The following is a 22,934-nucleotide window of genomic DNA, read 5'->3' as shown; positions in this document are numbered from 1 at the left end:
AAACTGATGATTTAGCAGACAGCCTCTTTTCAGGAAACACTCAGCCAGCGCTGTAAATAAACAGCCTGGCTTCCTACACAATCTGCCAATCTGGGGTCCGCAGGTTTTTGTTTTGTGTTTATGCATGTGTGCGTCTTTTCATTTTGTCAAGCTTTCTCTCTGAGGGCACATCTAATGTGTCCAAAAATGGGTATTAATTCCCACATGATAACTGCAGAGAGAGGGTGTTTTTGGGAAGCAGAGGAAATCACTCCAGGCTTTAGAGGACTTCCACTTCCTGGAGTTAACAGCCCTCCCACTCTGCCAGGCTTCTCCACCCTGATGGGCTTCCAGCCAGGACTTATGGGAGCCAAGGATATCTGACAGGAAATGAACAAAAAGATGGATTCGCTTCATTCACGGCTTCGCTGAATCTACATATGTTTGTCCTGCTTGTTTCTACACCATTTTTTGTTTTGTTTTGTTTTGTTTTTTTGAACAGGATATGCACTATTCATTTCAAAGATATGTCGATTGATCGCAATTACAGGCCTATCTGCTGTAGATTAGTCCCGTATGGTAGAGTAAGCAATCAAGGGTCGTTTACAATCAAGTTTGTTTGGTCCGTTTGCTTCTGAAGATTACTCGTAAGTTATCAAGCTCTGCAACTCTTCTTACATGGATTGTTGGCTGTTCGATAAACACACATGGTTTAATCGCATGTGTACTTTGTGTGTTTTGAATTTAAGCAGCTAGACTCTGTAATTGTGCAGAAAAAAGAAACATTTTCAATTTCAAACAGCTGTTTTTTCCCCTTGTCCACAATGACAGATGGAGAGGGTGAAAGCAGTGGGGGTTGTGGGCAACACTGAGGGTGTGTTTGATTTTCTCTTTGACTCAATCACGAGCCTCTCATTAAATGTAGTGAACGTAAATATTTGTGTCGTACAACACACGAGCACACCAACAAGCTCCCTCTTTCACTACCTCGCTTTCCTTTTCTAATTGGAATTATGCACAGAGGAAGAGGAGGTAGTTTACACACACTTTTTTTTCCACCGTTTTGACATCCGAGGAAAAAAGACGGATAGTGAGAAAAGAAATGGAGAGAAAGCGCACACTCATTTGAGGCGTATTTGTATTTATGGATTTAATTACGTAAGGCTTTCAAAGCCTCATATGCGTGATGTCTACACACAAACACATGCTTTTTATCTTTTTACCTCTCTATCAAGTTCCTTTTCAGGCCTGTTCTGGTTCTGGACGTCCCATTGTTAATAAGAATTGATCCCTGGATTTTTTAGCTTGAAACCTCTTTCTCAGCCCACTTCCTGATGGCTGCTGTTTAGCTCTTTTGGTCAATGACCTCAGGAATGCTCGCAGCGATCTCTCAAACCAGAAGTGTTCCTCTCTCTGGATCAAGAACAGTCCTCTTTCACACACACGCTCTGTTTTCTTAGGCTTTTGAAACATCTGCAGTCTTTGGAACATCTGGACGGCTCAGTTCTCTGCTGTAGAGATCTTTGTCCCTCTCCTTCTCGCTTCCATTAATGTGGGCTTCAATGCGGATGGCGTGTTGTTCTATATGTAAGGTGTGTGTGTGTGTGTGTGCGTAAATGAACACATATGTCTGGCATATAGAGCTGTTGGCTTCAACCGTTCGCGGCCTCTCCAAAGCTCTGCGTTCTGCCATCTGTGGTTTTGGATATCAGTCAGGCTTTGAGAGTGTGTGTGTTTAGAGTTTAGAGAGGCTTATGGTGAGAATGCCTCCGCCGAATGAAGGAAGACACACTGCCTCAAATGTGCCTCAAATGTACTGAGGGCCACTGCAGTTTTTATTATGATACATCGTAAAGGAAGTCGTGGATCTTCTATCTCGCTTACTGCCAAAAGAATGTTTGGTTAAAGAGCTGGGTGGCGGAATGGACCCTGCTGGAATAGTAGCTGTGTTTTGAAACTTGAAACATGGTAACTTCTTTCTAAAAGATCTAAGCTGCCTATTAGCTGGTATATACAGTAATATATAAGAATAGAATAGAATAGAATAGAATAGAATAGAATAGAATAGAATAATAAATACAAATATATAATAATAATAATAAAATAAAAAAACCAACCCTTAATATGTTACAATATTGTATGTTCATTTCTTTTTGCTGTACTTTTTTCCCCTCAAATTAGAAATTGCACGCTTCAATAAGGATGTAAAAGTAATCAAAATAGTATCCCGAAAGTAGTCCATACTACTTGTGCTCTATATTCCAAATCCTCTGAATTCATGGAGCAGCTTTGTGTGAGGAACAAACTGATTTTTTAAGTCATAATTTAATAATAATTTTCCCATTCATTTAGTTGCTAACTGCTACAACCTGATCATTGAACGAGTTCAGCATTAGTTTAATTTGAGAACAACTCATTCAGTCCATTTTTGTGCACTTCATCTGCTTATTCTTTGAAAAGATAGAATGAAACTTAAAGGAATTTCTTCATGATTTGTTCAACATTAATTCTCTTATGAATGTGGTTATAAGAGTAGTAAATTTACTTACATGTTGATGTTCATCACACCAAGCTGTTACAGGACTTTAGAGATCTGGATGCATGATTATTATTATTATTAATTATTAAAAATGCACCTTTTGCGTTCCAAAAAGGAGTTCCAATGTAATAACAGAATGTTCATTTTTGGCTGAACTCTAGCTTTAAGCTGGATTTTCCAGCAGGGGTGAGGTCAGGCTGAATTCTTCTCTGTCCTGTTACTGAGGAAATAGTTGACAAGCATGAGCCTTGAACAAAATGGCCGTTTCCTGTCTCCCCAAGCACACACACAAACCCACACACAGACACAAGCGGCTGTGCTCAAACATGCAGACTCTCTTGTGTCGCCAACGATCAGTGTGATAAGACAAACAACTGAGCGGTCTTGTTTTGACCCTTGAATTGTAAATCTGATAAATGTGTCCGATAACGTCTGATTAATGTCCGATAAAGAATTCTTCAGTTTTTGGCAAAAACACTAAGATATGTGTGTTGTAGTGTGTATAAATAACTCTTATCTCACTCTTATTCTGTACATGTGTGTGTGTGTAGGATATGGCTTTGTGGATTTCGACAGTCCGGCGGCGGCACAGAAAGCTGTAGCGTCCCTGAAGGCCAGTGGCGTGCAGGCACAGATGGCAAAGGTAAGCTAAACTTTACAACGTGTCTAAACCTTAGCAGAACAGGATGAGGATACCAAGTATATTGCTGCTATTTCTAATTATGGTGTCCCTGATGGTGATAATGATTGTAGGGAAGATGTTGGTGGTAAACATCTGTGGAGGATGTATACGTATGATAAGCTAGAAGAGGTGGCAATGGACTCATGTAGCTCGATGTCCAGTGTGTGCATTCAGACTCACGCACAGTTGTTTAAAGCATCTGTCCTCTAATATTCATAAGCTTGCAGGCTGTCAGGATGCAGATGGTTTGTGTATCTGAAATCCCATTTAAATGCATGCCTGTCAGAGCTCTCTGCAACGCAGCAGGCCTCGTATGAAACAGACAGGTCATCTTACAGAGAGGAGGAGAGGGAGGCGGGGAGCCAGAGAGAGAAAGGATGTGTTTTGCTCATGTTTGCATGTTTTCCGTGGTCCGAGTAATAGAATTTACCATTTAAATTAAGCTCAATCGACAGCCTCTGCTGTTTAATGTCCATTACCACAGAAAATAACTTCAACCTTAGTTTTTTGTAATAAAGGCCAAATTCAAAGTTAGTTCAACACATTTATGCAACAAATACTGTTGATTGAGTTCAACTTGCATTAAACCCTGGACATTGCTTTAGTGGGCTCAGACTGAAACTGTTTTCCAAACTGCATCTAATTGGTAAGAAGAGCCGTTAATCATTTTGGGAGCCATTCATAGGCCCTGATCCAAAACTAGTGAACTCCTGCCTTCTAAGATATCTTCTTTCATGGGCCAGAATCCTTCACAGATGAGGCAGTCCCAGAATGCATTAGAATGTAGTAAAAATACAGATTAATAAAATGCTAATATTAAATATATATTTAAATTTCCTTCAATATCAAGTTAAATCTAAATAGAGACTGAATATTTTACCCAGTATTGTATTTTTATTTATTTAATTTACAATACCATTAAAAGTTTGATGTCAAGATTATACATACATACATACATACATACATACATACATATATATATATATTTATTTATTTATTTATTTTTTGTTATTTCAGTCTTATTTCAGTAGCTTTTCTGAGCTAAAAATGAGTGTTATGAAGGAGAACAATTTGATTAGCCGATCTGGAGTATAAATAGTGATTGGTATGTCGCACGAGCCAATCAGCAAGGTTCTCGCCCACCAGTAACTGCTTTAGAACTGATGCTCAATTTTACTTTCTCTTACCGAATATGAATTTCATGCAAATAGCTGAGTAATCTAAACATCTAAAGTTATTTCAAATTGAATTTTCACCGTGCTGTGATGTTTTTAATCGGATTCAAGAGGAACAGAGTACTGTTGAATCCTTCCCGGGTGGAAGAAACATACTGTAGAAACGAAACTGTTATTCAGTGGAATTTACTCTGTGGAAGATGGCCACATACGTCTTTTTAACAAAGAGAGAAGGGCAATTAAAAGAACTAAATCGCCTGGCTAAGGCTCATTAAATTAAACAGGAGCGCAATCGAAGAGTTTCCCTCTACCCTATTAAACCTGTTTTCATTAAGAATTCTCTCACTTTAACAGTGCCTCTGAGCAACAAAACTAGCCTCTTATACTTATTTCGCCAGTGTATCAAGCTTCTCATGTGGTGATTACTGCTTATTGAGGAGAATGTCTACATAGTAGACATGCAGTTTAGAGAGTGGATCAAAATTTGACCGATGTTTGTTGTAGAAAGGACATATTCATAAGAATACATGATTCAAGCTCAACTTTAGATATTCAAAAAATATTGCGAATGTAAAATTGAGAAATGAAATGTACCTCAGAAGCTTGTAGAATACTTACTGTAAGTGCTGAAATATTTATGGGAACAAAACATACATGTATGAATGCCACAAAGTAATGCAATTTGAAATGCCGCCCCATATACATGATATATGTAAGTGTGTGTGTAGTCTGATGTCAGAACTCGGTTCAATTAACATTTACTGTTGAGTTCTTGTGGGTTTCTAAGAAACCTTTTGTTTTGGATTTCATAACCTCTTTACATGGATGGTATTCAAACTTCCAGTCCTTTCTGTTCTTGTTTGTTGTGCTAGTTCTGCTGTGACATTCTTATTATGTCTGATTTTCTCTAAATTAACTTCAAACAACGTCTGTTACCACTTAAAAAGACAATAAAGTCTTTCCTGAAAAGTAAGACTTTTATTTATCATGTTTAAACAAACAAGTTTGCATCAAGCAGGGAATTTGTTTGGCAGGAATGCGTTATAATTATGATGCCATAATGAGGTTCTAGTATGGAATACTGTAATTGTGAGGAGATGAATTATTCATGAGGCAGTATTTATGTAAATTGTTACACATACGTTAACTGTATAATCGGTACAAGGGGAAGCAGAGAAAGACTGTGCGTTTGTGAATTATTTGAGTAGTTGCCTGCAGACATGTCCTTCACATCTGAACATCTCCACACACTCTTTGTGGATCCACATGCTTGGTAGTGATGCATGTTTGTGTGTGCATTGATGTCTGTGTTTGTGTGTGTGTGTCTTTCCCAGGAGAGGACTTTGGTTTGGAGTTTCCACCCTGTGTAAACTCATTTTTGCCGGAATCTTTCTACTTTGGCGAATGGAATAGAATCATCATGTAAAATGTCAAATGTTCTCAGAGTCTCCGTTTGAGGGCTCTTTGTTTGAATGCTATTGGTGTGTCGTGTTGTTTTCTGAAATTTCTTCTTTCCGTGATAGACAAGGAACAAATAAAGGTAAAGAAAATAAAGATCAAAGACATTGTGTGGCCTACTTTGTCATTACTGGGAAAAAATTCAGAGTTGCCATTTAGACAGATTGCAGCTGGATACCAGAAAGCCTGTGTTGTTTTTTGATATTTTTGTATGTTTATAGCACAGTTTGGAAAGGATTCAATTCTCTTAGAAATAGGATTGGGATTTCATCATAAAACCCATTTAAATAAAACCCTTTTTTTAATTAGAACATTATTTATATGATGAACAAAAGGAAATTATTTTATACTTATACCTGATGTTGCCATTCTGAGCAGTTTCTTTTTGATTTAATTTTCTTATTTACATCAGACAGGAACAGTACATGAGCCACCAGTTTCATCAAGAAAGTTTGTGAAAATCCATAATGAGGTTGCTGCGCCAGGTACTGTAATGAGAAATTCTGCTGTCTTCAGCTAATGTCAAAATAATGAGGAGAATCATTGTCAAAATAAAATGCCATAATCTCAGACATTCCTGTCTGGATGGGATTAGATTTCTCAGAGGAGTTAGCCTAAAAACTGCAGGTAATTTCCTTTTTAATTCTTATAATTATTATTTATTTTTTTTATAAGGAAAACACAGATTTGCTTAAACAGGACAGGATTAAAATCACAAAATACATCTCTGTGGACCACAAATTTACCTGACTTTTCCCATGAAAAAAAAAAAAAAATCAAAACAAAACAAAAAAAAACATTCCTGTCCGAATAGGGCTTATGTGTGTTTATTGTATGCTGTCATACCATCATTTTTGCCTTGGCTGCTACAAACAATGTGTACATTCCAGAATGTTCACATTTATGATTTTAGCATTTAACAAATTAGATTAGTAATTTATGATAAATAAATAAATAAATAAATATATATATATATATATATATATATATATATATATATATATATATTGTGGTGACCCACAAGGATGTCTGAAAGAGACATTCACCAAGGGACTGTACCTTTAAGAAAAGGGGGGTTTAGACGATGACGAGTTCCGGTGTTCGTGTGTTTTGTTTTTGATATCACTCGCTGTACTGTGTGATAGATATATTGAAGTGGATAATAAAGCTGACTCGACGCATCTCCGTCTCTTGTCTCCTCACTTACCGCACTCCACATTTGGTGACCCCGTCGCGAGTTGAACACTGCTGAATTATGTCACACAACGACGGTGGTGAAAACGCTGCGGCCGCGGCTAATGTCGGCGCTATCTATGCAGCCACCATCAAGTTACCGGACTTTTGGCAGAATAATCCACGGCCGTGGTTTCAGCACATCGAGGCACAGTTCCAGCTGAGAGGAATAACACAGGACGTTACAAAGTATTTCCACGTGGTAGCGGCCTTAGATGCCTCGACGACGGCCAGGGCTATGGCGCTGTTAGAGGCTCCTCCTGCTGACGGCAAGTACGACGCACTTAAAACGTTCCTGTTGAGCCTCTTTGAACTGTCAGAACTGGAGAAGGCAGACCGCCTGCTGTCCCTGAACGGCCTTGGCGACAGCAAGCCGTCCGAGTTAATGGAGAGGATGCTGGCGGTGCTGGGCGCGGCGGATCCCTCATTCCTTTTCGCCCACATATTCCTGCGGCAGCTTCCAGCACCCGTGCGCACTGCATTGGCTAGTTCCCCCCTCCCTTCCTCCAGAGACTACCGAGCACTGGCGGTGGAGGCAGACAGGATTTTCCTCGCCAACCGACAGCAGTTTGTCCATGCACTGCTGCCCACCCAGCGCACATCTGTTCCACCCTTGGAGGACGACCCAGACACTGCAGCTGCTGTGACGGCCCGCCGACAGCGTGAGGACGGGTGGTGTTATTACCATTCCAGGTTTGGGGCCAAAGCCAAGCAGTGTCGTCAGCCTTGCAGTTTTGGAGCCCAGGGAAAAGCCAGGGCCGGCGCTCATTAGCAGCTATGGGCGCTGGCCGTGACTGCAAGCTGTTGTTCATCACTGACACCTTGTCTGGCCGGCGGCTGCTGGTCGATTCTGGGGCTCAGCGCAGCATCCTGCCGGCGCAGCCGGTGGACACCATGGCTGGCGGGCACGGCCCCCCGATGGACGCCGCTAACGGCACACCCATTCGTACCTATGGCACGAGGCATGTGGAAGTGTGTTTCGGCGGGCGGCGTTTCAGCTGGGACTTCGTCATGGCTGCTGTGTCTACGTCGCTCCTGAGGGCGGATTTTCTCTGCGCTTATAGACTGTTGGTGGATGTTACAAACTGCCGCCTGATTGACGCCCTCTCTTTTGCTTCATACCCCTGCACGCTGGGAGGGGCAGGGGCGCTTTGTCTGTCAAACACGCTGGCCAACGGGGACCTGTATCAACGCCTACTTGCTGAGTTCCCCGACATCACCACGCCCACGTTTTCATCGGCGGTGGCTAAGCATGGCGTGGAGCACTACATCACCATGGTGGGCCCCCCAATCCACGCACGAGCCCGGCGCCTCGACTCTGCCAAGCTCGCTATCGCCAGGGAGGAGTTCGCCACCATGGAGCACCTCGGCATCGTGCGCCGCTCCAACAGCCCGTGGGCTTCTCCCCTGCACATGGTGACCAAGGCTGATGGCGGATGGCGTCCCTGTGGAGATTTCCGTCGCCTGAACGACGCCACCACACCCGACCGGTACCCAGTGCCGCACATCCAGGACTTCTCCGCCCACCTAGCCGGCGCCACCATTTTCTCAAAGGTGGACCTGGTGCGCGGTTACCACCAGGTGCCTGTCCACCCGCAGGATGTCCCCAAAACAGCGGTCATCACACCCTTTGGCCTTTTCGAATTCCTACAGATGCCTTTCGGCCTCAAGGGGGCAGCGCAGACGTTCCAGCGTCTCATGGACTCGGTGCTGCGAGATATGCCGTTCATGTTTGTTTACTTGGACGACATTCTCGTGGCCAGCGCATCTGCAGACGACCACCGAACTCATCTCCGGCAGCTGTTCGGCCGGCTCAGTGAGCATGGCCTCATCATCAACCCGGCCAAGTGCGAGTTTGGCCGGTCATCCATCACCTTCCTCGGCCACCACGTCACCCCACAGGGGGTAGTCCCCCTCCCTGCCAAGGTGGAGGCCGTCGCCAGTTTTCCACGCCCACGCACTGTGAAGTCCCTGCAGGAGTTCCTGGGCATGGTGAACTTCTACAACCGTTTCCTCCCCCGTGCGGCCCAGCTCATGCGTCCATTGTACTACGCCTTGCGGGTTAGGAGACCGGCGGACACGTTGGTTTGGTCCCCAGAGATGACTGATGCGTTTGATGCTGCCAAAACTGCGCTGGCCAACGCTGCTCTGCTGGCGCACCCATCTCCGACCGCCCCAGTTGCTCTTACTACGGACGCCTCTGATTACGCCGTGGGGGCTGTGTGTGAGCAGTGGGTGAGCGGAGCCTGGCAGCCGCTGGCCTTTTTCAACAGGAAGCTCCGGGACAATGAGAGGAAGTACAGCGCCTTCGACAGGGAGCTCCTGGGTCTTTTCCTCGCCACCCGTCATTTCCGTTTCCTGTTGGAGGGTCGGCGGTTCACGGCTTTCGTTGACCACAAGCCGCTGACGTTTGCTATGGCCAAGTCTACGGAGCCATGGTCTGGTCGACAGCAGCGTCAGCTCTCGGCCATCTCCGAGTTTACCACTGACATTCAGCACGTGGCTGGCAAGGACAATTTCGTCGCCGACTGCCTCTCTCGGGCGGTCGTTGGTTCCGTCCACTTGGGCCTCGACTATGCGGCTATGGCTGCGGATCAAACGGCGGACTCTGAGGTGCAAGCCTACAGGACGGCCCCCACGGCGCTGCTCATGGAAGATGTGATGTTTGGCGCGGCTAACGCTACACTCCTCTGCGACGTCTCCACTGGGCAACCTCGCCCCATGGTACTTGCTGCCTGGAGGCATAAAGTTTTTGATGCCATCCATGGTCTTTCCCACCCGGGGGTGAAGGCCTCTACCAAGCTGGTGGGGGCCAAGTTCGTCTGGCCGGGCCTGCGGAGGGATGTCAGGGCCTGGGCTGCGGCCTGTGTGGCGTGCCAGCGCGCAAAGGTGACTCATCATACCAAGGCTCCTTTGGCACCCTTCAAAGTGCCAGAGAGACGTTTTGATCATGTGAATGTGGACCTGGTGGGCCCACTTCCCCCCTCCCGTGGTTACACATACCTCCTCACCATGGTGGACAGGACCACCAGGTGGCCAGAAGTAGTTCCCCTGTCCTCCACTACATCAGCGGAAGTGGCCCGGGCGTTCATTACTGCTTGGGTGGCCCGTTTCGGCACACCGTCCGACCTCTCCTCGGACCGGGGTCCGCAGTTCACATCGGAGCTTTGGTCTGCGGTTGCCGAGGTCCTTGGGGTGAAGGTCCATCGTGCCACAGCCTATAACCAACAGAGCAACGGATTGTGCGAGCGGTTTCATCGTGACATGAAGGCCGCGCTCAGGGCCAGCCTTACGGGCAGCGACTGGGCTGACCGCCTCCCATGGGTTATGCTTGGCCTTCGCTCCGCCCCCAAGGAAGATCTTCAAGTCTCATCTGCCGAGCTGGTGTATGGCCAGCCGCTGCGTGTCCCGGGGGAGTTTCTTCCGGATGCCACGGCTCCGTGGTCAGTTGCCTCACATCGGGCTGCGTCTCGGGACATTGCAGACGCTTTTGTTCCTATTCCGACGTCCTACCATGGCCTTCCCCGGTCCTACGTGCCCAAGGATTTACCATCAGCCAAGTATGTTTTCATCCGCCACGATGGCCATCGGACACCGCTGCAGCCCCCATACGATGGGCCCTTCCGTGTCCTGGAGGGGGGGTCTAAGAACTTTGTTGTGGATATGGGGGGCAGGCCTGAGCGGGTGGCTATTGATCGTCTCAAGCCTGCTCATGTGGATATTGGCGAACCGTTTCAGCTGGCCCTGCCCCCACGGCGAGGGCGCTCACCTGCGGCAACCTTGCCACCTGCCCCGCCCCCTGCCCCGCCCCTTGCCCTTGGCCCCTCTACTGTTAGGCGCAGCCGGTATGGCCGCCCAGTCCGCCCCCCTGTGCGTTGACTTTGTTATGTGCTGGACTGTTCTGTTTTGCACTAGTGCATAGTGTCACATGTTCTATTTGGGGTACATGTTCGGCCTGGCCCTGTTATTATGGGTGAATTCTGGGGGGGCCTGTGTGGTGACCCACAAGGATGTCTGAAAGATACATTCACCAAGGGACTGTACCTTTAAGAAAAGGGGGGTTTAGACGATGACGAGTTCCGGTGTTCGTGTGTTTTGTTTTTGATATCACTCGCTGTACTGTGTGATAGATATATTGAAGTGGATAGTAAAGCTGACTCGACGCATCTCCGTCTCTTGTCTCCTCACTTACTGCACTCCACAATATATATATATATATAATATTTGCTGTTTCACCATGCAAGATTAATTTACAGAAATGAACACAGAAGTGCAACAGTAGAACAGAAAGAAAAGAGCCCTGTTGAAAAAAGCAACAAGTTTTGAATCATGGCAGCTGGTTTGAGCTGGTTTAAGATGGTTCTGATGAGCAGGAGTTGCTTAGAACCAGCACACGATCAGCTCGTAACCAGATTATAAACAGCTCAGGACCAACTAAAGACCAGCTTAAACCAGCTCAAACCAGCCGCCATGCTTAAAAACATACATAACCAGCATATGCAGTTTTTTTTTAAAACATGGAGAGAACAGAAGTTGTCACCTAAGTTTATATTCAGCCATCTTTAAAGGCTGTAATGGACCCAGAAGCTCTGACTGAGTTTGGACGGCAGCACATTTTTCCACAGAATAACAGAGTAAGTGAAGGTTTTGGGAAAAAAAATCACCTTGATTTGATGGAATCACCTGGCGGCATTGACTCCTTTGGACAGGAGGGAATGTAGACATGTAGGAATGCTCTTTCAGCAGTTATCCTGAATATCAGCTTTGAATATCAGAATCACAATCAGAATGAGCTTTTTTGCCAGGTATGTTTACACATACAAGGAATTTGTTTTCGTGTTTCTCCTCGAAGCCCACGATCCACAGTTTTGAGCATGTTCAGCTCCAGGTTGTTAAGACTGCACCAGTTAGCCACCTCTTAAACCTCCTGTCTGTAAGCAAACTCTTCACCATCCTGAATTAGGCTGATAAATGTGGTGTCATCTAAAAACTTTAGGAGCTTGACAGAGGGGTCCTCTGAAGTGCAGACAATCGTGTATAGGGAGAAGAGCAGTGGATAGAGGACACATCCCTGAGGAGCGCCAGTGCTGATGGTGCGGGTACTGGATGAGAATTTTCCCATCTTTACTAGCTGCTGCCTGTCTGTCAGGAAGTTGGTGATCCACTGACAGACGGAGGTGGGCACGGAGAGCTGAGTTGATTTGAGCAGGAGGAGGTTTGGGATGATAGTGGTAGGAGCCGAGCTGAAGCCGAGCTGAATATGTTAATCCAAGACTAGACTTTTGGTGTTGTGTGATGAGGCTATAAAAATGTAAATGAAAATTCGCTCTTGAGTCAAATCAATACATGAAATGTTAGTCATTAGCAGAGGTGGGTAGATGTAACGATAATAAACCTTTGTATTCATCCGGAAGAAGGAGGCGGGAACCGGCGCACAATCAACAGAAAACTTTAATGATCAAAATAAACACAAAGCAGCGCATCAGCCCCTCACGGACGACTGATCATCTATCTCTGGCACCGCTGCTCGACCCTGCACCAGCTGGGCGATCTCCTCCGCGGTGCCTGGCGGTGGCACTGGACGGCCCTCGGCGGACGGCACGACACTCCTCCGCCGCCCGGTGGACGGCGACGGCTCTTCCGGTTTTGGGCAGCCGGCAGGAGTCCCCCGTTCCCTGCTCCTCCCCGTTCCGGCGGATGGCAGCAGGCTCCGGCCACCTGGCGAACGGCGCCGACTCCTCCGCTCCCTTATGGACGGCAGCCGTCTCTCCACATCGTGGGCGGCCGGTATCGAGCTCGCCCGTCCCCTGCAACTCGCTCCAGCCCACCGCCTCGAGCGTCCATGGCGGCACACTCCTCGCCTGCTCGTTGGCACCGCGGATTCACCACAGCGGCGAGGGATCTTCAGCAGCGCGTCCCTCCTTCTCCCGGGCTTCGGCACCACTGTAACGATAATAAACCTTTGTATTCATCCGGAAGAAGGAGGCGGGAACCGGCGCACAATCAACAGAAAACTTTAATGATCAAAATAAACACAAAGCAGCGCATCAGCCCCTCACGGACGACTGATGCGCGCAAAATAAAACCAAAACACAACTAAAATCCCAGGCCTGGTCCTCTCTCGTCCTTCATTGTCGTCGCTCCAGTTTTATATCCTTCAATCTCCTCCGTGGGCCTCGAGACCGGTGGGTCGAACAGGTGTAGCTCATCTCCAATCACTCCACCGGCCTCGCTCCCATGTCCCTCGGCCCCGCCCCACTCGTCACAGTAGAGTTCCTCAAAAACTGTACTCAAGTAAAAGTAAAAGTACTTCTAGAAATATTTACTCAAGTAAAAGTAAAAGTACTAGTCTTGAATAGTTACTTGAGTAAGAGTAAAAGAGTATCGGATAAAAAATCTACTCAAGTAGTTAGTTACTAGTTACTTTGGGTCATATATACTGAGCCTATTTTTATTTAGATATATAGATAAAATGTATGTAATGTATGTGTGCGTGTATAAATGTATATATTTCATCAGCCTTTACTCCAATTTATGTAATTTATTATAAAACCCTGTCTGTTTACTTAAGTAACAGATATAGGTGTCATGCCATAACATATTTTTAATACGACTGACTTTATATTAAATGTGAATTTAACATTGAAAGTTAATGTGATATAAATATTGCTACTAATCTTTCATTGTTCAGAAAGAGAGCAAATAACATTTACATTATTAAAGATAATTTTCACTGACAGTCTAGATTTCAATCACTCTCAGAAACTCCCATTAAAATCACTGAAACTGTTAACACTGTGAAATCAATATCTTAATTAAAGATTCGTACACACATCTGCACTTTGTTGTTCCTGCGAGAGAATTCGCCAGAAAGAGGTATTCAGTCAGTGAGCGAGTGAAGGAAGCACCAGCATTTTAGCGATGACTCATCTGAACGCCTCTGATTGGCCAATGCTTTAATAAGCTCAAAAGAATCATGTGTGATTTGTTATAATGCGCAGCGCTGTATAAACGCATCTATCTCTGGCTAAGCGCCAGCAAGCAATCACAGATCTGAATTTAGCAGCTGATAATATGACTCGCTGAACGTACTTGCACCAGTGTGATTGTATTAAAATTAATAAAATCTTAATCGGCTATTTTTTGTCTTTTGGAAGATGCATTCAACTTGACTCCCCTCTGTTATAAGCCACACACGTACAACAAACTAATGTCACAGTGGTATCGTGTACTGTAATCGAATGTAGCCCAAGTTATTACCTGTTAAACAGTAGACAGCACACGCGGTGTTCATCTAATAAGGATCTCCATCGCTAGCAAATAATAACCTTTGCAGATTTCAATTCAGTGCAGTTCCAGCCACGTTTTCAACGCTCTTTCTGTTCTTAAACGTTACAACTCCGAGTGAACCACTTCAGACGCTCAGCGCGTGCGGCAGGGAATTGAACGACTCATTCAAACTGATTCATGAACCAATTCACTCGTTTGCCAATTGGTTTGATCAAGCCTTTGAACAGAATTGACTCAAAAGAATGAATCATTCGCGAATGGGCATCGCTCAATGCCCAGAGAAAAGTAGACGGCGCGTTTGGAATAAACTGAAGCATTATAACATTTATTGCATTAAGATAAAGTAACGAGAGGAGCGTCGCCCACAGTAACGAAGTAAAAGTACCGATTTTTCCCCAAAAATTTACTCAAGTAAGAGTATAAAGTACCCATCTTTAAATATACTCCGAAAAGTATTCGTTACCCCAAAAAATTACTCAAGTAAATGTAACGAAGTAAATGTAACTCGTTACTACCCACCTCTGGTCATTAGCATTTTAAAATGTAATATTAGTAATCTTTTACTGATACCACAGTCATCTTTCTGTAATTTAACAGCTTTAGATGGCCAGACATGTTTAAATGCCCTCATTAGCGTTACATTATGTAACTGTTGGATTAAACTAGTCTGAATGTGTGGGTGTGGGTGTGTGTGTGTAAGTCCAGTTGGTCCTTGGCTTTTTATGAGCAGCAGCAAAGTGGTAATATTAAAGGTTTTGCTGCACCTTTGGCTTCCATTATGATTTCTTTCCCCTAGGCCGTCAGAAGAACTGTGAACACTCAGATAATATTGTGAGGGTGTGTGTGCGTGCGGGTGAAGGTCTTTTCTTTTTATACTTGCATAGAGATTTGCATTGTGTGCACGAGTGTGTATTTACATGTCTTTGCGAACTGTAATTATATTACCTTCATGACTTAGTAGCATTGCTTTCTTGAAGCATATTCTCATGCTTAAAAATGGTTTTGTTTTTAATAAAGCCGTATAGCAGGAGGCGGAAAAATTCCCTCAGGGTATTATATGAGTGGAAGTGTGGAAAATGCTCTCATTCTTCTCCGTTCTCAATTTTGCGCGTGTCACAGCGTTCCGGTAGCGCTAAATGAGGGTGAATAATTGCACCTTAAAGAAGAGGGCCTTTCCATCCTCACGGACACCTCCTATGAATAAACCAGTGCAACAACTTCAAATTGAAGTTAAATTGTTTCCCCTTTCTGTCTGCTGTGAGCAGACTTATCATTCCTTCACATAACCTCAGTGGTTTCCCCATTCATGTTTTCATTTTGCCCGAAAAGTTGAAGGGGAAATCGTTCCCTGCAGCAGAAAGTACTCGTAATAACCTAAGCAAGGTCAGGCTGGTAATTAGAGTGTATGTGTGTGTGTACGTGTTTGCCAGTCCCCATCACACCTTAAGCCCAGGCGTGAATTACGCTGTGGGAGTCTGAGCTGCACCTGTCGCAAAGATTCCTACTGCTGGGTGACTGGCAGGTCTTCCACACACAAACACACTCACGCACAGACAAATTTATGTCTAGCCTGAGTATTAGGAAACCTTGGAGCACACTAGTTTAGCTGAATTGGCTGAATCCAGCTTTCATTTTTTTTTTATCCAGCCACTCTATTAAACTAGATTTTTATTATTTTCTGAAGAAAATGTATGATGCTCTCCCAGGGAAAAGACACTGCCATAATGCTAGGGGGTGGTTGCTTTGCAATTAGGCTGCTAAGGTGCTTTGGGGGTTACTAGGGTTTCCTGTATGTTAAAATTAATAATGGTGATTATCATGATTAAAATTAACGTTTTAAATATACAAATTTAAATGCAGGCAGCATTTTATACACAGTATGGACAATGCTAATTTTGTTAATCAGTTATTAGTTTTTATTAAAGTTTCTGTATATTTCACGTATATTTATGCATCTGGAAAAAAAAATGCAAATATATTTTATATAAACACACACACAAACGTGTGTTTTCAATAATAAACTGTCATTTAGTAATTTTCCCAATTTTTTCATTTTCCTGATGAAAATTGTAAGTTTGATTGCTAAGTAAAGTAAAAGCACACCTTTCTTAGACAAACTATAAAAAAAGTATATAAAAAGTAGTACTTAAGGAAACAACCTTCATGAGCAGTACTTATTGTGCTGCTTGTCTTCTAATATGCTGTAGGATGTAAAATATTTTATATGTTATTGTATTTGATGGTTCTAACATCAGTTCTGAATCATTAATATTTATTTAGTTTCCTATGGGAATGCTCTTTTTATTTGTTAGCATTCACCATTCTCAGGAAATATAGAACTCTTAGCCAAAGAAAAAAGTTGTATTAAGTCTTTATGCAAGCAAATTACCTTTTGTAGTTGCGTAGCAAAGCATAACACACAACTTTCTAATTGTTCCCAACTGTTCTTAGTACAAGTCACTCAGCCAGGGTAAAAATGGATGAGCTGAGAAATATAATGTTCCTCTTCTCCCTAAGTGTACATACTTTATGTATAATAAAGGCAAACCACTGAAATCCAACACCAAGTCATGTTTAAAAATCCAACCACCATTGCTTCAAGATTATTTTTCTCGTTATGGGGCCGGAAAGAGTGGGGGAAGAAAGAGAAAGGAAAGATGTGATTGCGCTTTGTCTTCCACTATTGACATCAAATTCCAATTTCCTAAATGTTCTGTGAAGTGTGTTTCCCTCTCCATGGGCTCACCGTCTGTGTGTGTGTATGGTGTGTGTTGTGTTTTTGCCGTTCGGTTTTGGTGTGGGCCCACAGTGATTGAAAACAGATGCCTTGTTTTTTTGTACTTGTCTCGCTGGGGAAAGTAATGGACAAACCAGAACACAGGACAGCGAAAGCATAAACGAGATCTATTGCGACACAATGAAATGGGCTTGGGAAGCAATAAGCACCAGGCGCATTCCGGTTATATAAAATGGTGGCTTCTCACTCCCTTTTACTCACAGATGATTTGTATAACATAATGTGCCTTCCTCTTGCCTACGATGCTGCGTAGAGGGGAAAAAAACAGGCATGCCGGTAGAGTCCAATATCAAAATTGAGCCATGAAGGCCTGTTGCCAATGTCTTGTTCTCTGGGTTTTGTAATTTAAAGCTTTACTCATTTATAAGGGGTTATCTGGTTATCTGGACTCTTTGTTTCAGAGGAACTCTCCCTGTTTGGGTTGTCTTTATTTTTAACCACATGTTTTGATGTTCTAATGGGTTGATTAAACCATAATGATCTATCCAAACATCCCTAATGTGTGGTCTGTGTCTACTTTGTTGTTCTCAGTAGTGATTTTTATATGCTATTTGCTAGTTTTGAGTTGGAATACTATCGTCACTTATACTACATAACTTGCTGTAGCATATTTAGGGTCTCTTTTTGACCAAGGCTTCATTCATTTGATCAAAAATAGAGTAAAAACTGTAATATTGTGAAATATTATTATAATTTAAAATAATGGTTTTCTATTTTAATATATTTAAAAATGTTATCTAAAGTTAGAAACCAAAATCTTTTGTGAAAGTGTTTAGTGTCACCTTTCATTAATTTAATGCATACTTGTTTAATAAAACTATTCATTTCTTTAAAAAAACATTTTTACAGACACCGAACATTTGAGAAGTGTACATTAAATACATGCTGTAGCAGTGCTTTGATGTTGAATGGTATGTAAATATATTTATAATCAACATTTCTTTGATCAATATTTTTTTCTACCTTCTAATACATTCTGCGATTGCCTCATCTGTGAAGGATACATGTTTATCCTTCATCTATTTTGCATGGTTTGTTTTAAGATCAAATAAGGAATTTAAAGAAGTAGTATTCAGAATCACAGTATATATTGCTTCACATTTATTTGTCTCACTTGGAATGGAAGATGAAGTCAGATTAAGTCCATTATGTTATCCCTATTATGTTCTGGTTTTATACAGCACATTTTGGCTAATGTAGCAGGTCATGTGAAAATGAGTATACTGTGCAGAGTACTCATACTGTGTATTTACACTAAGAAAAATGTGCTTTCTCATATTTTTATGACAAGTATACAATGCTTTAAGTTGTTAAAATGCTTTTCTTTCTCACTTAAGGCACAAATTTGAACAGAATCGCGACAGGTTCCTCTTAAAAACACAGCATGATATGTATGACTTGTATGGTAATATGCCAGTCCAAACACAGCCAGAAACAGGGAGGAGGATGTGGGAGTGGTGTGGCCTTAAAACCTTCATGCTCGCAAAACAAAAGGAAGACGGCCAAGCTGGACCAATTGAATTATGGGTGATGTAGTCAGAATGTTAGTATCTCTGAGCCTCTATCAGCCTCTCACCAATCTCATTATCCATGCATTAGCAGCTGTGTGAGGAAGGAAAGGGGCTTTTAGTGGGAGCACTCTGGAGCTGGAGGGCTGGGCTCCAGACAAAAAGCGAAAAGAAAGCAGAGAGCTCAAAGAGTTGCAGTTGTTGTTGTTTCTAATGATGCTAATGTGCATTTGCAAGATGCATGTGCGTGCAAGCTCTGTTCTCTAGATTAGGGCACACAAAGGCCAGAGGAAAGGTGTAGTACACATGCTTCCAACCATTCGCCAGAACTCAGAGGGCTGTGCTTCATCCAGACCACTGATCAGACAGGAAACACATCCCTCCTGCTGTTAGCACCAGAAACACCATCACAAATGTCTCATTTCACAAATGAAAGGATTTGAGAGAGCAAGCAGAAAGCATACAGACAGACACATCCGGATGCTGCCATGTTTCCTCTGTCCCTGCCGTACACATGTAGACCCGTCTCACTCCAGCGCTGTTGTTTTTCCTCACTAGTGCCTGAGATCTGTCTACGTATCTCCGCCATCTCAGGCAGTGAGTTGTACTAACAGCTGATATGGCCGCTGATGTTCTCGTCCATTACGGAGACGTGTTCGTCTCATGAGAGCTCGATCTGACTGTCAATTCCACAGTGAATAAATCTTCCACTTCCTTCAACACTCTTATAATAACTCCATCTGCTTAATAGTAGATTCATAAGCTCTGCTTGAGTTTGGAGATTTATCGTAGGTTTGTTACACAGATATAATTTCTCTTAGTTTCAAAGGATTTGAAAGGATCGCACATGAACTTTCCAGACTGACTTTTAGTTTAGATTTGGTTTTTAGCTGAATTTAGGTTTTTGGTTTTATGTGTTTGTTTGTGGCTTGGTTGCAGTTTTATTTGAACAGTTAAAGTGCATTTATATTATAGGAAAAATAATTTTTAATTTTTATTTTAAACATAATTAAAAAAAAATACATTTATCTGTTTCATGTTGTTTAATACATTTATGGTGTATTATACATAGTATGTAAAATGTAATACAATTACATTTGTATTATGAATTATGAATCTCAAACTTTTTTTAATAAAAAGTCTATTTTAAATTACATGTATTTATTTTTTATGATATAAAATATAACAAATATAATATGAATTAGATGTAATATATTTACATTTCATAATAAAGCATACTATTTCCTTTTTTTATATATAAAAATTTATATATGTTGCGTCAAAGTGCCTTTGTTTGGTTTTCAAATTATGTTTAGCTATATATTATTTATTTAATTATACAAATATTAATATATTTCATAGTTGAATTGTATGTTCATTTGTATAAAGATTATCTTGTACTGTAAATAAGACTGATTTATATGCAATATATAGGGCTATTGAACTACTGTATAAAGTGGTAAGTACACTCTAGATGATATATGCTAGGCTAACCCGATGTGTGTAATATCTTGGGACGTGTGTAAACACACACTACATGATCCAGTGTCAAGATGTCCTTGTGATGACCTTGTGATTGGTTCACTTTCACATCATCATTGCATGTGTCTACCGAAACACATTTAGAGGCTTTCTGTTAGGGTCATTTTGTGGATTAAAAAAAGGCTAAGACATTTCAGATAAAGGACCTTGACTGGTTATCATTCCATATGGGATTGAGTAGTGCAAACAGCTGCTACTGGCGGAACAGCATGTTCCTTGGTCTGAAAAGACTGAGAGAAACAGACTGAGAATGCAAGACAAGGGAGTTCCTGAGTAGTCTGGAAGATTTGACTATGTCACATAACCAGATTGACCCTACTTCCTGTCTGTTGCACAGGCAGTTAGTACTGGACATCTCATGGGAATGTCTGCTTTGATGAGCTAACTCAGAAAGACGACCAGCATCTGCATGTGCTCCACATGTTTCTCACCCTCATCTGTGCGTTTAAGCCTTCCCTCGGTCTACGCCAGCGCTAGTGCAGAATCTTAGCCGGGAATCAAAATTGATTGGCTCACTCTAAACAAAGACAAATGAATGATCCTCACTTCCTCTCACTCCACCTCTCAAAAAAAAAAAAAATCTCACTGCCTGCAATGCTCGCTCTCAGGATGTACAGCACAAGAGGAACTAACGTTGACCTGTTCTTGAGCTGTAAAATAATAATAATAAATAAAAAAACAATAGACCTGATTTCTTGACATGCAATAAATCAAAGTTATATAAATCATAAAAATCTCCCGCCGGATGAGCAGGCCAGCTGCAAGAAGGCCAACACTGAGGGATTAATGCCTCTCTTTACATTTGATCTAGCTCTCGTAGACGCAAACACAACACAGGGGTTTAAGAACCTGAGGCGCAGATGATGCTGATCATTCTGATATGAGCGAATGATTGATGGATAGTGGGAATGATGGAGTCTGAGAGGATATGCTGCAGAAATCTCGGCCAATTACATGCACCAATGTGGCGCTGACCTAGCCGCCATGGGCGCGGTATGGGCAGCTACGTCAGAACAGACGCTATACGTGCCAAAAAACAGCTGTCTTGGACCCAGATGTCATTTAAAGATGACCTCATCACAGAGACTTAAGCTGCAGCTGCTGTTGTAATCTCAGGGAGATATGAGCTCACTGAAGTGCTAGCCAGTTAACTATAGTTACGGCCTGACAGAGCGCTGGAGAAGCATTTGTGATGCATCATAGAGCTGTAAGTGCAACAGATCCATCCGATACCATTTGATAACGTAATACACAGAACTGTGCTGCCTCTATTATAGCTGCAGATATACTGTTTTTATGTTAGACTGACAGCAGAAAAAGTCTAAATTTTCACAGAAAATTTGCAAAATGTTTTAATGACATTTGCATTTTTTGCATATCACTACTTGGCAGGTTGTGATCAGTTGCATGCCATGCCATAATCAGTGATTTTAAAGTCTGAATATGCACCAGGGTTGTGTAAAATTGAGAGCTTATTTAAGAGTGTGGATTTCAATTTAAAGGGATAGTTCACCCAGAAATGAAAATTCTGTCATCCTTTACTGTTTTTTTCTTCTGATAAGAATGAAAGAAGACATTTTTAAGACTGTTGGTAAACGAACAGTTGACAATTGAGGGTGAGCAAACAATATCATCATTTTCTTTTCTTTTTTTAACTATCATTACGATGAAGACACGAACATGATTGAATGACCCAAAACACCAATTAAACGCACACAAACATATTCACAGTACACAAAGGGATTGCTATATATTGGTTTCTTTACACACCACTAGTTGTAGACATTATCACAGCACAGGGCAAATGGTGCTCTTGGCTACAATATAGATGAGCTCACTGTTTCACAGTCTTGGCAAGTCTTGAGGCGTGATAGGCTATGTTGGGCAATATTACAGACTTTGGATCACATGAGCTCAGTGTGTGTTTATGACAGAGCAAACACTACATCGTTTGGCCTCGTGATGGACATTATGTCCGTAGCGTAATGGCCCTACTGGAGGCAGTCTCACTGTATTAACAAATAAATTCAGCACATTAAGGCTCTTAAATACCCATGTATGTGAAAATGGGACTGTAATGTTATGGCTATCTGATTTGTTCCATTATCAGACATTATTTGTTTGTGTCTTGCATTGTGCCTAAATTCCCCATTAGAATGTCTCTTTTTTGGTTTTTAATTAAGTTTTGGCAGTGTTTTAAATGAGCTGTAGCAGTTAAGCGCTTTCCCACGCCTTACTAGAATAAACTGTTCAGATTAAGCAAGGCACAGTTCTTTTTATTCCCCTCATCGGTGAATAATGGCCATATTGGCCTCACTCTATTATTTTCTAAAATGATATAATTAAATAAATTACATTGTTAATAAATAATATGAATTACAATTGTTCAATATTATACATTTTATTTATATATGTGTGACCCTGGACCACAAAACCAGTCTTAAGTGTCAATTTTTCGAAATTGAGATTTATACAAAATCTGAAAGCTGATAAAATAAGCTTTCCATTGATGCATGGTTTGTTAGGATTGGACAATATTTGGCCAAGAGAAAACTATTTGAAAATCTGGAATCTGACGGTGCAAAAAAAAATTAAAAATTCTAAATACTGAGGAAATTGCCTTTAAATTTGTCCAAATGAAGTTCTTAGCGATGCATATTGCTAATGAAAAATTAAGTTTTGATATATTTATGGTAGTAAATTTACAAAATATCTTCATGGAACATGATCT

The 22,934-nt window shown here is 42.3% G+C and overlaps 1 protein-coding gene across 1 annotated transcript in view; it reads left to right on the top strand.

Annotated features, from left to right (window-relative positions):
• LOC132158744 (RNA-binding motif, single-stranded-interacting protein 3-like) overlaps positions 1 to 22,934 on the top strand; it is a 129,675-nt gene that overhangs the window by 42,585 nt on the left and 64,156 nt on the right. Inside the window, exon 4 of the mRNA XM_059568291.1 lies at positions 3,070 to 3,161. Within this exon, the coding sequence (XP_059424274.1) occupies positions 3,070 to 3,161 (92 nt within the window). The remainder of the gene's footprint in view (positions 1 to 3,069; positions 3,162 to 22,934) is intronic.

Source organism: Carassius carassius, chromosome 15 (genome assembly GCF_963082965.1).
Source record: "Carassius carassius chromosome 15, fCarCar2.1, whole genome shotgun sequence".
NCBI lineage: Eukaryota > Metazoa > Chordata > Actinopteri > Cypriniformes > Cyprinidae > Carassius > Carassius carassius.
The sequence above is the reverse complement of the archived record's forward strand: the minus strand, read 5'-3'. Positions and strand labels throughout refer to the sequence as shown.